The sequence below is a fragment of the Bombus fervidus genome, chromosome 3 (genome assembly GCF_041682495.2).
Source record: "Bombus fervidus isolate BK054 chromosome 3, iyBomFerv1, whole genome shotgun sequence".
Lineage (NCBI taxonomy): Eukaryota > Metazoa > Arthropoda > Insecta > Hymenoptera > Apidae > Bombus > Bombus fervidus.
In genome coordinates, this window is record NC_091519.1 from 14,151,844 (window position 1) to 14,167,622 (window position 15,779).

The 15,779-nt window shown below is 44.5% G+C and overlaps 1 protein-coding gene across 6 annotated transcripts in view; it reads right to left on the reverse strand.

The window, feature by feature from the left end:
• Positions 1-15,779, reverse strand: part of LOC139985643 (uncharacterized) — a 35,251-nt gene that overhangs the window by 9,221 nt on the left and 10,251 nt on the right. The window contains exon 1 of one of the 6 annotated variants that reach the window (XM_072000223.1): positions 6,806-9,032. The exons of the other annotated variants lie outside the window; for them this stretch is intronic. Within the exon in view, the coding sequence (XP_071856324.1) occupies positions 6,806-7,416 (611 nt within the window). The 5' untranslated portion in view covers positions 7,417-9,032. Of the gene's footprint in view, positions 1-6,805; positions 9,033-15,779 lie in introns of those variants that run through there. 6 annotated transcript variants of the gene reach the window in all.

Consider the following 15,779-nt stretch of genomic DNA (forward strand, 5'->3'; position numbering starts at 1 on the left):
ACGATTTTTCAGGAAATACAGAAAATATTTAAGAGAAGAATGTAATGTTACTTCACCACGTTCCACAGGGGCAGAATCATGACACAAGAGCAAGATCAAAATTTTCTTTAAATAGCTCCATGCGACTAATATTTTCCTCGAACCAGTATGGTAATGACTGTCACGAATCAAGATGAAACACAAGCTATAACTGGTCCCTATATCGGTCACGAGATAGCAACTTTCACAATTAAGATCTTAAAAAGAAGAAAACAATCGATAGAGTTAGCGTCGTTATTGTTCCGTAGATTGTTTTGCACGAGACAAAACACGAAATTACAAAGGCTCCACGATTCTCACTTAACTGTCAAACTGCTAACTTGTTGCGAATTTTACGAAACAACCTGAAATCAGTACATAGAATTTATGTTTGTTAACATACACGCATAAATTACAGTTCCGTACGCAAATCGTTAACCTACGCACGTTAGACGTATATATCGGGAAAGTTGAGCGGCAGATTGTTACATCTTCTCGGAAGTAACCCTCGACATCGAGAGGTGGTTTCCGGAGAATTGGAGCGGCGCGTACCGGCAAAAAAAAGAGCTCTCGCCACGAGAAACCGTTGACACAGGAACCAAGTGGCATAAACACACTTCGTATGCACCGTTCACACTCCACTTGCACTTTTCACCGCTGCCGTTCGCCGGTCTCGGCAAATCCTTTCTTTCTTCGACCCCCCTGCCCGGAGGTAGCCGGACGTAGTCGATCGGAGCCGATCGTAGCCAATCGGCCGCGCTTCGCGTCTTTGCACCGTGGCGAAACACTCACCACTTGCCACTCACTCTCGATACACACCGATGATTCCTTTACAACGGGTAGTAAAACGTTAAAGATCATGAAAGGTCATTCGTCTATCGCGAACAAGAAAAAAAAAAAAAGAAAGAAAAAAGGCAAGCTTCGGACACGACAGAACAAGCGAGTCGCGAAACGAGCAAAGATCGAGTATGGTTATTGCCGCGGTTGGTAAGCCGGTGACTGAAGTCTCGTAATCCTTTTCATCGCTTTCTCCGAGGCGAAGTTACTTGTCCAAAGGCACTAGCACGTTTCACGGACGAAAGTTCTATGACCGTGCCGGCAACCGCTAGCGTATACACGCAGTTCGAACGCGGAGCCTGTTTTCGCGCATTTACGGTTAGACGAAGGACGTCTAACCGACTATAACTCGCGCGAGTAACGCGAATGCCGTCGTGTACAGAAGTCGAAACGATAAAGACGGATGATCGTAGAAACGTAGAGACACAGCGAGAGAGTAAGAGAGATAACGCGAGGGAGAGAGCGGAGTGCAGCAGGTCGGCCGGCTTAGGTGGGGTTGCCGTGGTTAATGCGGTGGCTCGAGGGGGCAGGAGGGGGTGGGCGAGCAGATAGAAGCGCGCGCGTGTGCGTCCGCGCCTAGATTGGGCTAGGTTAGGTTAGGTTAAACGCTTGCCAGGGAACCTTGCAGCGGCGTCCTACTTCTTCTTCGCGAGCGAGCGCGCGCTTTCGTCCTCCGTCTCCTCCTACTGCCCTCTACTACCTCCTCTGTTTTATTCGAGGTTGTTATAGTCCTATTCGAACATCGTCGTTTGCGTGTACGATTAAAACCGCGATATTTTTCCTCAAAATAGAATTTTTCACGCGCACACTTTGTGCAAGCAACGTCGAAGAATAGTTAAATTGAAAAACACTGATATTCCATCGTGATACGATAAAATAACCTATATCGTATCGATGATACGAATACGAGTAAATTTTTAGATTTTACACTGTGAAAGATGCGAACGGTTTAAAAAACTACCGGGTAAATTATACTCGTAGTCGTGTTTCTTAGTAATTATGATTATAACGATAATGCTAGTTTGTCCGGCTTTGTGATGCACATAGGAAATGGAGGTTATATATAACACAAGGAAAAATAAACCGTCTAAAATTGGAAAGTTAGCAGCTTTAAGCGCGAAGAAATTTAATCAGTGTTATAATTTACAGCGACGAAAGACCATAAAAAACAAATATTGTCGTTTAATACTAGAAAATAAATTAGAACAATACTGGCACAGGTCGATGTAAGCAACACACGATCTACGGAAAGACACGACGGAAAGGTCGACTTCGCGGCGCAAGTGGGGGAAGAATACGAAGAAGGAAATCTCTGCATCGTCCAAGTTGCTATTATTATTGACATCGAATGATTACGAGAGAAACTCTTCCTTTTTTTCTTCTTCTGAAACACGTCGGAAAGACTTTCACGGGAGCAAGGAAAATAAAGGAGAAAAAGAACGATTTTGACCTTCGCTTTGTCGCGAAATCACCGCTTGGTATATTTTAGAGCCTTGCGGTTAGAAGAAACCATAACCAAGGTGGAACGATAAAGCAAAACAATTCGCGTGTAGCCTATTTCGTTTTTCCTCTCGTTTTCTAGGAATTTGATTCATGTATTAGAAAGTAGTAAAACTCAAACAGGTTCTTTACTATAAACACCTCTGCAACACATTTAAGAATATATAAACACAGGATCCCAAATTTTAAACAACGTTATAGCAAAACTGCTAAGCTACATAAACACTAATCAGAAACAGATATTTTAAGATGTAGTATTACAGATTTCACAGTCAGATAATACTTTTAATCCATTCTAAATATATCCACCATAAATTGTATCAGTAAGAGAATTACACGATAAATGCAGCGAAACAATGATCATAACTAACGTGTTTTTCCCAGTAACTAATGATGGTAACGTGTAACTGATCTCAATAAATTACGAGATATGGTTATGAAATCGGTTGAATTTCCGGAAATTTCAGAGCGATACGATTAATTGCGAAATGACAGAAGAATAAGGAAGAGAAGAAGGAAACCTCTATGCTAGTGAGACTTGTGCTATTATTATTATTATTGTTATTATTATTATTATTATTATTATTATTGATATCGAATGGTTACGAGAGAATGTGCTCTCCCGCTCCGCTCGCGTTCCTCTCGACCTAATTCGCGAACGCTGACGATCGGAGGAGCGTTCTCGCCTGCTCGAGGCGTCCCTGAGCGCCAAGGACGTTCTCGGGTGCGTTGGTGAACCACACGCGTTCAGGTTCCTCGAAATATTTCACGGAATCAAGCTGAGCTTGAATCTCTCCTTCTCTTAGAAGGATCTCATCGTTGTCCTTAAAAGATCATTGGTCCACCGTCTCCTTTTCGCGACTAATGAGTTGCTATTTTTGGACAAACAAGCAGTAGAAAGTGATAAAAAATAGATACGATGAACATGCCAGGAAATTGTTTCGAATGTTCTGCTTTAAATAGAAACCGATGTATATAGAAATAAATAAGAAAAAGATTAAATATGCGTAGATAGTTTTGAGCGTGTTTTCCAAGTGAAATTCTTAATGTCGAGCTTGTCGAAAAATGGAGCGATTTATCGAAACAGCTATCATGAGGCGGTCGTGTCGAAAGCGAGACGACTGCTCGAATGTTAGGACATGTTCGACAAGGCTAGGTGCATTTGCCAGAAACGAGCCGGTCGTCTCGTCCCTGACCGCGAAGGCCTTTCTCGAACGTTGCTGCATCGGTCAGAGGTTGAATTAGATTAAGTCAGGTCTAGACTAGTCCAAAGTTCTGTCATCGTTCGACCAATAGCTGGCGTACGATTTCATTGAATTTTTAGTATTGCATTTCCTTGTTCTTACGCCAATAAATAAAACAAAAAACAAATTCGGATCGTTTTCCATAGATCTCAGCAATGCGCGATAAAACGAGTGACAGATTACGATTGTTGATCGTCGAGTTTTCGAAATACTCAGCGACATTGTATGAAATTGACGACGCTGTACTCTCGACATTTCACTATTAGGTATAAAGATTACTCGAACGTCGCCGTTACCTTCGCGTAAAAAGCAACCGTTAATTTAATAAAAAGCGATCGATTCTTCAAATTCCATCGTCAAGAGAAAAAAAATGGCCTCACTGTAGAGGCTGAAAGAAATGGTTGAAACGCAGCGCGAGCGTGCGGGCAGCATGGCGCGTTATCCAATAACGAAATTAAAACGTCACCACTTTCGAACGATAATAAGGCGAGCACGTCTTCGAAAATATCCGAGAAGAGATAACGATCGGCGGACCATTAGCGTTTTGGTCCGTTGAAATTGCAAAATGCAGTACTCGATCCCGGTATTTAATTTAAGAGGATGAACGGTAATAAAAATCGTTTCGCCCGCGTTGGAATTCCCAAAACCAGTCACGTGTTTCATTGGACGACCATGATGCAAATGGTTCTTCGGGGGAACCTTGCACGCTCAAGGATTCGCGGACGAACCGACGAAGATAGCCGTGAAACTCTGCCCGGTTCTGCGCCTTTTCCACATAAGATCACGCGGCGTTCTACGAGAAACGACGATATATCACGAGGTGGAATGACGAAAGGAGGACGGTCGATTCTCGGCCCGAGGTCGCTCGTAGGTCAAACCGCCGTCGCGGAGACGACCCTGGTCGACTGTTTGTGCACCAAAGATGGTTGGGTCGTCGCCGATCGTTTTCACGTTCTTTCCAATCGACTGATTTTCGACAGTGTAACATGTGCAATTTTACCGGGTCGTCCTGCGAACGACGCCGAAATTTTTCGTCACTCTGTGAACATCGACTGCCCGCATCGATGCCACTCGTGGTTTATGTCGATCATAAAATTATGAAATTTTTATGGTAGATTCGTTGCTTAATATCGAAACTCGATAAAATTTGTAAAAAAATATCGCACAGTTACGTACAATACGAATTTTTGTTTCAGTGTTTTAATGAATTCTATAAAACATTTATTCTTAACCGATATATCTGCTTTATGTAATTGTTTATGAAGTTCCGGAGGAATTAGCGAATTAATTGCCTAATTAGATTGTGCTGGAACGAAAGAAGTAAACTGACATTGAGGAGGAGAAAATGAATACACGTCCTTGGTGATATCAGATTTGCGGATAGATATACACTGGACGCGACAAGGTTTAAGGTAAAGTATCATAGAAAACGTTCTACGAGTCTACGAGAGACCTACAAAGTATTTTCCACGTATCGTTATTTTGGATCACGACCGAAGCGATAACGATTCTCAGTATCGATAACACTCCGATCGTTGCCTTGTTTTTCAGATCGGAACGCTCTTGCGCGTTCTTCGACTTTTAGATTAACTACTACATCTACCTGCTTAAACGAGGCAACGAGAATCCGTTAAAACCAAGCAAAAAAAATGCACTTCGTGTGATTTTTATCTTCTCGGTGAAGACGAAGATATTAAAAGAAAATAAAGAATGCCCGCAAAATAAAATTTAAGCAGATACGCATTATCTGTTTGTAAAAACAAAAGCATTTTTATCAACCGGTCGAGTACAATGTAACGAAAACAGAGAGGTAAAAAGGATCAAAGGTGTAAAAATGTGATCGAATTGGAAGTGGTAAGACGTTCAAGAAGAGCTTAAAACGAAGACAGATGTTGAAGAATTATCTGCATTATCTGCACGTGCGTCAGGGAAAAAGATAAAGACGTAGAGTTTCATTGGTCAACACGAACTAGTGGAGACCATGTAGAAAGACGTCCAACATCCGTGTTTCTGACGCGTTCTCCAACTCGTGTCTCGCTTACCTACGCACATTTTGCCACTCAGCTCGGTATATATCATTACTTACAATGTACTTCTACGTTCATGCTCACAAGCAGATAACGAATCTTACTCGTAATTACGAGCCTCTTCTTAACGGCATCGATTCTTGTTTGTTTTATATATTTTAGACAGATTAAAAATTCTTCGTTGTTCGATTATAAAACTGGTGAAATTAAAAATATCTTAAAAATGATCTTAGCTTTGCAATTGTCTTTTGTTAGATGGATTACTTCGACACAAATTCGATCTCGAGTAATTTCCATGATTCGTATTCTCATTCCAGCAGTAACAGTCTTGCAACTGAATCACGTTACAGCAGAAAAATTAACGAGACCTTCCTAACTGTAATCATGTAATAGCTATTTTGTGCACGTAAAAAATTATGTAACTATCTTCGCGCGTATTGTACACACCGTTAACTTGAATTTTATCGTTGCGAATCGAAATAAAATTTATATCTACGCGTGCTGTCATGGAAAAAAATTATCGTAACGTCAAAGGAAACGTAATATCGTCTTCGACTTTAATACGAGTGTCCCTATTCTGTTAAAAAGTCGAATGCGTGACCTTGAAGCGTGACCTTGAAATTAAAGACCCGAAGAAGAAACTCGAAGTGGAAACCCGAACCATCGAGTTTCTTCGTGATATGTACTATAGTTTCTGTAGCTCTCATAGACCGAGAGAAAACAGCGAGAGTTACGAGTGATCCGTGATTGTGGATCAATGCGCCGCCGTTCCTACCAGAGGTCGCGCCGAAGGTCTTCTTGGTTGCCGCGCTCTTACTAAACGTCGTAATCACCAATGTTTCCTCTTTCAGCTAGCAAGCTAATCTTTATTAACCTCGATTGATTAACCATTTCATTTGAACAACAACGTTTCTGCTTTCGTTAAATAAGAAGCCAGAAACATGGTAACACGAAATCTACGATTTCAACAATCGAACATTTCGAAGGAACGAAAAATATACAAACGATACGAAATATGATAACAATTCGTTAGATATAAATAAGGAAGAACAATCGAAGAGACATGAAGAGATATAAACAATATAAGAAACTAGAATGCCTTATCACTTCCGGTACTAGATTCGTCCTCGAATTCCTGATCGAGAACGTAATCGTTGGGACCGAGTGAAAACGACTCACCGTGACGCGGGTTTGAGTCCGAGGGCAAGCAGTACGTCGATGCCCGCCATCTTTTGCTCTTGGTTCACTTGATTGCTACTCTTGGCACGTTGTTGGTGTTGGTGGTGTTGGTGCTGCTGCTGCCGCCGCTGCTGCGGCTGCTGTTGCTGTTGCTGCTGCTGCCGCTTTTCCGTGGCCGGCTGATGGTGCTGCTGCTTACTTTCAGACAGACCGTTCTTGCCGATCACTTTCTGGCCGGTTAGCATTTTAGCATGGGTGACCTTGAGGAGGGAGCGCTTCGCGTCCTCGACCAGCATCTTGGTGACCGGCTGTACGTTCACCGGCACGCCGATCGTCGGTACGGCACCACGACGCAGCCTACTGCGCGCAGGAAGACCAAGCACAAGGTGCTCCATATCCTTCTCGTAAGAGTCATTGGTGAAGTGGAGGGAGCATATACGCGCAGTTTGTATGTTGAACGGTATCTCGCCGTTCGAGAGGGGCACGCGGCCGCACGCGCGCACCCATCGTGAGCGCACTTCCGGTATCTGGGGGAATCGATGGTAGCGGATACAACGACCGCGGGTTTGACGATGACTGTTGCGGCACGTAGCCACGGCGCACTGCGGCATCGTAACCTTTTAATCCGTTGTCTCCTTCGTATAAAATAGTTACACGCACACACAGTGTTTCGCGCACACTCAACTAACACGCGATAACACCTCTCTACGACATCCTCGATGATAAGGTTGGAAATTCTATCGTCGTCCAACATCCATCTTCACAATGTCATGATTTCCAGAACACCAACGTTGCTCTCATAACTCACGAAACAACACGAAGTACTATTCTTTCACTTTAGAGCGTAAGTGGGCGTTTTGCAGCGATCCTTTGTTTCTGGCGATCGATGTACGCGTCGGTAACCAGAGTTTTCCCGGTGCGAACAGATGCGATCCAATCCTCTTCTTTCCGGTGAACGGTTTTTGAAATTGTTCCGGTAGTTAATCGACGAAGCGTCGTTAACGGCGTAAACTTCGTTTGCTTTGGTAGCGAATGCGTGACTAGATGCGTTTTGCCGGGTGAGCTGCTTTGCCAGGAATCGGTGACACTTCGATACTCAAAACAGACGCACGTGGGTGTGCATGGATCCACACGAACACTGACAAACGCGGCAAAAATGGAAATGTTCGACGTTCAAATTGTTCGATCGGCTTCTGTTGGATCCTTCGGTGTTCTTTTTTTTTTTTCTTTTTTTTTTTTTTAAGACACTGCACGTGTGTGGCCCGATAGAGGAAGAACCGTCTCTTTTCTAAAGGACGAGCATGGCAGACGGAAAATCTTAAAACGTAAACGTATCACTGCCGACTGGATATCGTAGAACGTGAGAAACAAAAGCGAGACGGTCACGCGACGGAAGCACTCTTGCGTACTCTGGATGACCGCGGGAGGTCGAAAGGGCATCGGTACCGCCCTGCGTGCGACGCCCTGCGAACTGTGGCTAGCGACGTAGAAGGGGACCGAAGATCAAAGAGCGAAAGAGAAGAGTAGACAACGAGAAGGCTGGAGGGGGAAAGGGAGTACGGACGGCGGAGTACCAAAAAACGATGTGTGCGTAGGCTTTCGAGCAGACGCCTCCACTTCCTCACGACTCGAATTCAAAACGTCACACGCACACGCGGTCGCGCGCCTCCTATAAATCGACCGTCCACCGCACGAGGGTGGGAGTTGTAAATTGAAGAAAGAGCAACAGCAACACGACGACGACGATCGGGGAAACGCGTGTGTACCGCATACGTCTTTTTCCGCGACACGTGCGAGAGACGGGTCCGCGTTGTCGGCGGAAGGTGTCGCCTCGCGTACCTTTCTCCGTTCGTGACGATCAGCGCTGTTTGATCGTGACGTTGATTGGTGGGCGGATCGTCAAGATGGCGACGGATGACGGTAGCTGAACGACGATCGTCGACGAGAGAGCACGAAAATCACCGAACTTGTCAGTATATACGACTCGTGGTAGTCACGAGAGTACACCAAGGGGCAATCGCTGCTGCTGCCGTCGCGTCTTCCTCTGTAACTGACTGAAGAACGGAAGAACGGAAACGCAGACCGTTCTAACTTGCACGAGGGTAGTGACACTTTGAAAAATAAATACAACTGCCGATGTGTAACACACGATCGTAATGAAGCACTGAGTATTCCTGACAGACAGCTTGCTAACTACTGAACGCGCGCTGCTTCTCCTTCAGACTGGCCGATCGGGTCCGGCCGTAGAACAAGAGACAGCCAGTGGCAGCTGCGTGTGCCTCCTCGTGTCTGCGTGAAACCGGTGAACCAATGATCGTGCTCCAATGCCGTCGAGGCAGGGATGACGAGTATTGTGGAGGGGGGACAGGGTTGGAAGGAAGAGAGACCAGGCAGACAGGGAAAAAGAGGGAGGAGGTCACCGCTACCGGCTAGGGTCCTTCAGGGGTTCGCTACCCCTCGAACCATGCGGTCCTCCTTGTCTCTGTTATCCGGTATAACCAACCGCTACCGATCTCCTCTCTCTCCTCACCGTCCTTCTCGTGCGCTTTGCGACCCTTCTCCTTCAGCCACGATGCGCTTCCTCAACCTGGTCCTCACAGGGGCGTTAGGTTACGCGTACTCTTTTTCTCTTCATCTCCACGAATGGTTCGCGTTCGCTTTGTCTGCGACAACATGCTGAACCCGCTGCTTCCTACCGACGACGACTATTGTCCAACACTGGCCAAACACGCGTTAAGCGTTAAAGAGAATCAGATTTTGCTTTTGTGCTTCGTCGACTCGAATTTAGTCTCGGAAGTCCGTCATCATCGGAAGGAAGAAATATGTCCTCCGCTTTCGTATCGCAGACGCTTCCTATTGTAAAATCTTGCTTGGGATCACCATGGAAAATTCCGTTTCGTGTCGTTCCGTTACGAAAGGACTCTGAAGGGACGCAGAGTCCTACAGGAGGCCTTCTAAAAATAATCGAAGCGAGGAGTTCGATTACAGTAAGGAGCACTCGCGATGGAATCTTCGATCGAACTCTCCGAATGTGTAATCGCTTCTCCTAATACGTCAGCGCACGTACGAACGTATTCCGAGTACGTTCATTTGTCTTCGAATAGTACACTTTTTCAGAAACGTTTGAACGGTTGATAAAGTTGAACTTTTAATTATTCGATTCAACTGTTTAGCGACTGTAGCATTCGTAGAAAGTTTCTCGCCGATGAATGAAGATTCTTCTGATAAGACCGTTTCGTCTAAATATATCACGCATTTAAATAACGCAGAGAAAATATAGTACGTACACCTGTATACTTATTTTTAATTTTACCATAGCAGGTAAAATTAGTTCAAGTAAAAAAGACGCGAGTTTAAGCCCAAAGCGAATAGAAATTGGATAAATTCCTGCAAAGAAAAGAATTCGATAGATTTAACACCTTGGCGAACAAGGTGCTGTGTATCGTAGAATTCAATTTCCCATAACCAGATGTAGTCGAAACTTGAAATATCCTAAGAGACTAAGAATATAGAAGTTTCTTTATTAATTTCTAATTCGTTTGCAATGAAAAATCGTGAATCGTTGACACGCAATTTCAAAGCCGGTATATTCAAATTGTGAATACTTTCCAGATCGATGTTCTAATCAATGCTGGAGAGCTTTGCTTATATTGTTTCATTCTACGCACTTTGTATCGATATTTCGACGGGATTCTATCGCGTATCTGAGAATACAGTAGTATTCCTCTCCTATTGCAGCTAATCAGGTTCTCATGGCATCTTATGTGGCACAAAGGAAGGAGAACTTGACCCCGTTCGATCGCAACCGAACCGAAACTGCACGATCAATAAGTCCGGTTAATTGTGTGGATACAAGAAAATTCCGTGAACCGACCGACCCAGGATCGACGTCCTCTGTCAAATCATCCGAATCGATTTTAATTGTTCGAGCGGCCGATGACAAAAAAGGAAACGCGGTCGAAGAACGAAGTTGGAGGAAAGCGTTGCAGCAACGATTCTAGGACATTTCTGTATTTGTTCAAGAAGATCGTGATGCTGGAGGGTCAGCCTCTTGCTTGGAGAAAAAAGCAAGCAAAAAGGGGAGGAGATCTGGCATTGAGCGAGGAATCACCGGGGATGTTGGCACACGACATCCCTCGCCCCTGCAACACCTTAAATGCTTCCAACGCTTCTAGATATTACTTAGAACGTGGCTGTAGCCACGAATAAAATGGAACGACTCGGTTCCTACGTTGACGCGTAAAATCGAAAAAATTGATTTTTCATTAAATTATTAATACGCATATAAAAAGAAGCTTTCGCTCTACTGGATATTTAGGCATTTTTATACGATAAGGGATGTTTTTTTATGACTCTTAGAAAGTTCTATCTCGATCCGGTTTCAAATGAAGCTAAGTTTAATCAGACTTTAGATGATGTTAGGTTTTAATAAAAAAGAACTTAAGATGTCAAATAATTTATACAATAACGAAACAATCCTCCTTCTAAATCGAAATTCCAAAATAATTTATTGTATGGAAAAAAGAGGCGCGTCTCGGTTACTTATAAGTTTATTTAATAATCACTTAACCTAAATGGATTGATTGAAAGAAGCTTGCAAGGTTGCACATATGCGTGGAATCTAGATTTTCAATATGTGTATCATCGCTGATAAGGAACTGGTCTGAGGAGGATTCTCAAGGGCGAGAGAAACAAATTAACAATCTATTTCGGCGATACTAGGTTCACCACATCGGTCATTTTGGTTCGATAATCAAGACACGCGTACCAGATAATGTGTATGTTCTTCCGTGTATTAGTGGGATTAATGGCATCCAGTTATATCGCTATACACGTAGTTCGTTCTGCGTACGACAGACAGATTTTCTTCGCTGGATGAAGAACAAGTACAAATCTATTTCATGGTCATTATCGCGAGTTCGCATCGATTCGTGGTTTTTTTGTCGCGTTAACGTTTCTTTTCGCTGCTTGTAAATCCTTGCTTTCACCCGGAATTAACGAATTTGAATTTTTGAACTTATCGACTCGAATCAGACGATGATGGTGAAATCAGAGTTATTCGTTGTTATCTTTAGCGCGCAGTAAAAATAATCTCCCGTATTGTCATCAATAACAGAAGGTCTTCGACGAGGCTCGATGTAGACGCTCTAGTTCCAAGACAAACGTTCTCCTGCAACGCAACAGCTTCCCATCGATTCTCGACGAGGATCTTTCCCCTTACGCGATATCGTATAACCAGTGCGACGAACGCGTCGAGGTATCTCCCCCACGTTCCCAATCGTTTTTTCTCCTTCTCGGCAGTGGTTCAACGATTTTCTCGGAACGCTTCTGCGGAAACCGACTACGTCCTGGTACCAGAACCGTGTTCTAACAGAAACATCTTCATGGCGTGGTTCTCTGGAGAGTTTTTGTCTGGATGCGTGACCAGTGCGTTCGCTCTTTTGACCGCGTGGAGCCAACGAGAAGCCATCGAAAAGAGAAGCAGGCACGAAAGCCCAGACTTCGTCGGTGTGGTTCACGCGGCCTCTCAAATAAGGACAGACCGATTTCCGGTGGTCTCGCTCTTCCCTCCGTACCTCCGTGGCAACCTGACCCCACCATCAAACGATCGAGGGTAACCTTTCTCTTTCTTCCTTGTTATCCCAAGACTCTTCTTTCTTAGTCCAATGCGAAGAGGAAGAGAGACAGAGAGACAGAGAGAGAGGGGGAGGGAGAGAGACAGAGAGAACGTTGCACGTTTCGCTTCTTTTCATGACGATACGCAGCCGCTCGTCTCACTCTCCAACGCGGCTACTAGAGCACGTTTTCGCTTCTTCCTCCGTTGGTCGGCTAGAACGGTCGTTCTTTCTTTCTTCGTCCAATATTAGAAGCCAGTAAGTCTGTCCTCGTCTTTGTTCATCTTTGTTGCGTGGATGGTCTTAGCAGGGCAGGCTGTGTGCGGGCGCTCCGCACAGCTGGCACAGGAGGGAAATAAGCCGAGGCGTCTCCGACTTGGGGCCACCAGACACGACCGCCTGGAGAACGACCAAGAAGGATGCGCAGCTGCGACTCCCTTTCGCCGTTTTACACAGCAACTCGGCTGCTACAGGTCGAAAAATCCTCTTCGTGGGACGAAAGAGGACTTGTCTGGCCGTGGGTTGCCCACAATCGAGCTACGCGATTTTAACCGCCTTTTCTTTTAATCTGTCCCACCGTTATCTCCTAGAAACGGAAGTATTCCGCGATAGGCCACGTCGTACAACGTCGTCGCTTTGTAACCTTCGTCGCTGTTCTCTGCTTCTCTAGCTGCGACTGCGTTCTCGTATCGTCACGTTTACGCGACAAAATCAATTCTATCATCGTGTTACGCGAGACGAAATCATTAAAACAGACATTGATGGCATAATCGCTTATACACATACGAATTGCTAATTTACTTCTTAATTTTTCTATTCTTATCGAGACCAGTTGCTCATCTCGATCCTATCAAAATATTCCAAGGTTATGATTTTTAATTGGAGAACGTTAATGCGAATTGTCGCGTACGGTGTATTGATTAACATTTCGATTTTACATAACAAAAGAACAAAATGTCAAAGAAATTTTGATGAACATTTCCATTAAAATTCCCATTGATCGAACTCAACTTGAAATTGCTAGAACATGGACGTCGCCGTCATAACGGCGGCAATAATTGCACGACTGCGGGAATGTATACTGTGTCGCCAGAAACCGTAATCGGAACTTGATGTGACTGGTGCCAACCCATCTTCGAACATGAGTCTGTTAGTATGAACACCGGAGCATGCGTATTCCGACGCATTCACCGAGTACGCAGAGGATCGAAAAGTTTCTGCCCGAGGGCGGCTGAGATGGTACCAGTGATCAGTTTCCTACTATCTTTCTGTCCCCTGTTTGACAACGTTACTTTAAAATTCGTAAATATAAAGGTTCTATTTTCACAATAATACGAAACACACGTACACTGAGAATCTATATTCTTAACGTGTACATGTTTAATAAGACGTAAATAAACTCTATTTATATCTGTGATAATATTGTTTCCAATGATTAGTAATCGACATATTTTCAAACGAACAAATTGTTTGCCAGCGGTCAAGCAATCGGGCAAACAAACACGGGCGAATCAGTCGAAGAAATATACCGGTGTAGTGACTCATTGGTCAAAGTATTTGCACGCAAGAAAATATATCTGTACGTCACCATAGAAAAATATCACGACATGATCGGTTAATGCGATATGATCCACGGTGACCAGCTCATCGTTGATAAAAAGCTGTGCGTCCAAATAAAGAAAAATTCTTACTAGTCCCATAACAGAGTTCGATCGAACGTGGTCGGTAGCCACGCGTTAACTTGCATTCCTTACGTACGCGTGGTTTCAGCAGAACGAAGCAAACCGGGCGGGAGAGTGAAATTTACGTTGACCGCGTGGCGAGGCAGAAGCGTCGTCGGCGGTTCACCAACGAGCGTAGAAAGAGGCGGAGGGAAAGCAGCGGGAAAAGAAAGCACGCGGCGGTGTGGCGCGGCGTAACGTGGTATATTACATATTTAGCCGAAAACGGTGGAAAGCAGGCTTTGGTGGGCTCACCTGGCTTCGCAAGATTTTTCATCGTTTCTCCAGGTTGCCTCTCGGCTTGTTTTCCAACCACTTCGTCCGCTTATTACGCCGATCTAAGGCATGGTATCTTTGGTACACGGGCGCGTTCTAGGTGGTTCACCCCTCTCTCTTAAGAGGCAACCACCCCACTCGCGTGGTTCTTCCTATCTTCGTCTCGCTTTAACACCGGTGTGACTGTGAAGCTCGAGCGAAAGGGAACGAGAGAAGGGGAGACACCCTTCATCCTTGAGGCGGGGTCCCGGCCACCCCGCTGCTAGGTTCGCTAGGATCAATACCCGCCATCCGATCCAAAGTCCAAGCCACCCTCTCTTTGCCTGCGCTGCTTGCCTGTGCCTGCTTGCCTGCCAAAACCTGCCAACTTTGTCTGTCCAAGTCTCCGGAGAATTCGAGTGGCTTCCCAAATCCGTCATCACCGAGATGCTTTCGAATCACCGAACGGCCGCTCGAGGCTTCGTGGACAGCGCGATTATTCGCCGTGTCACCTTGACAGCATCCGACCAATACATGATCGATCATCGCGTATAGACTAGATACGTGTAGGCGATTCGTACAGTAAGATTAAAGTAAGAAACGCAGGTGGGAAAATTTCTACGATAATAACGTCGCGAGTATCGAGGAAGTTGGTTTAGATACCGCGTGACGGATCGTTGAAATCTTCCGAATTTACCAGTTCAGAAACTAAGTAACAGGTACCGTTCGTACTATTCGAACGACGTACGTTCATCTAGAGTTTGTTAATCGCGTAATTTTCCGAACTAGAGGACCTTGACAGTCGTAGTTGGCAAGAAATTAGAGAATTAAATACGTCAAGATGCGTTAAACGCATTGAAAGATCATAAGATAAACAGAAATATCCATCAATTTCTCTTTAAATAACTTCTATACACTTGTTAATCTTCTTTTCCGTTCTTTCGATTTTATTGAATCGGTTAAATCAACATAATCCTCGATTAAATCACCCCAGCTGTTTATCACAATTGGACATTCGGACTCTCCCGGTCGGCATACGGCAACGCTGGACCTCGACAAGCTCGTGTAGTTTGAAAAAATTTCGCTTATCGATATTTTTTCGAAATTGTCACGATACTTCTCTTGCGATCGTGTCTCGAGTCAAGAAAACACCTTGTGCTAAAATAAAAACCAAGCAGATGCATTGTCGTATGGTCGCGTGGTTAGTAATGTATAAAGTATGACCATCCGATCGGTTGTACCAAGTTATGTTTAATTCATCCTTTCTTTGTCCCCGTTACACCAGGTACAAAGCCGACGTTTCCAATGCACCGAAGAATCGTTTTCGGAATTGGAGAACCGTGCACCAAATTGTTGTATCGTGCATTATCATACCTCTCGCGA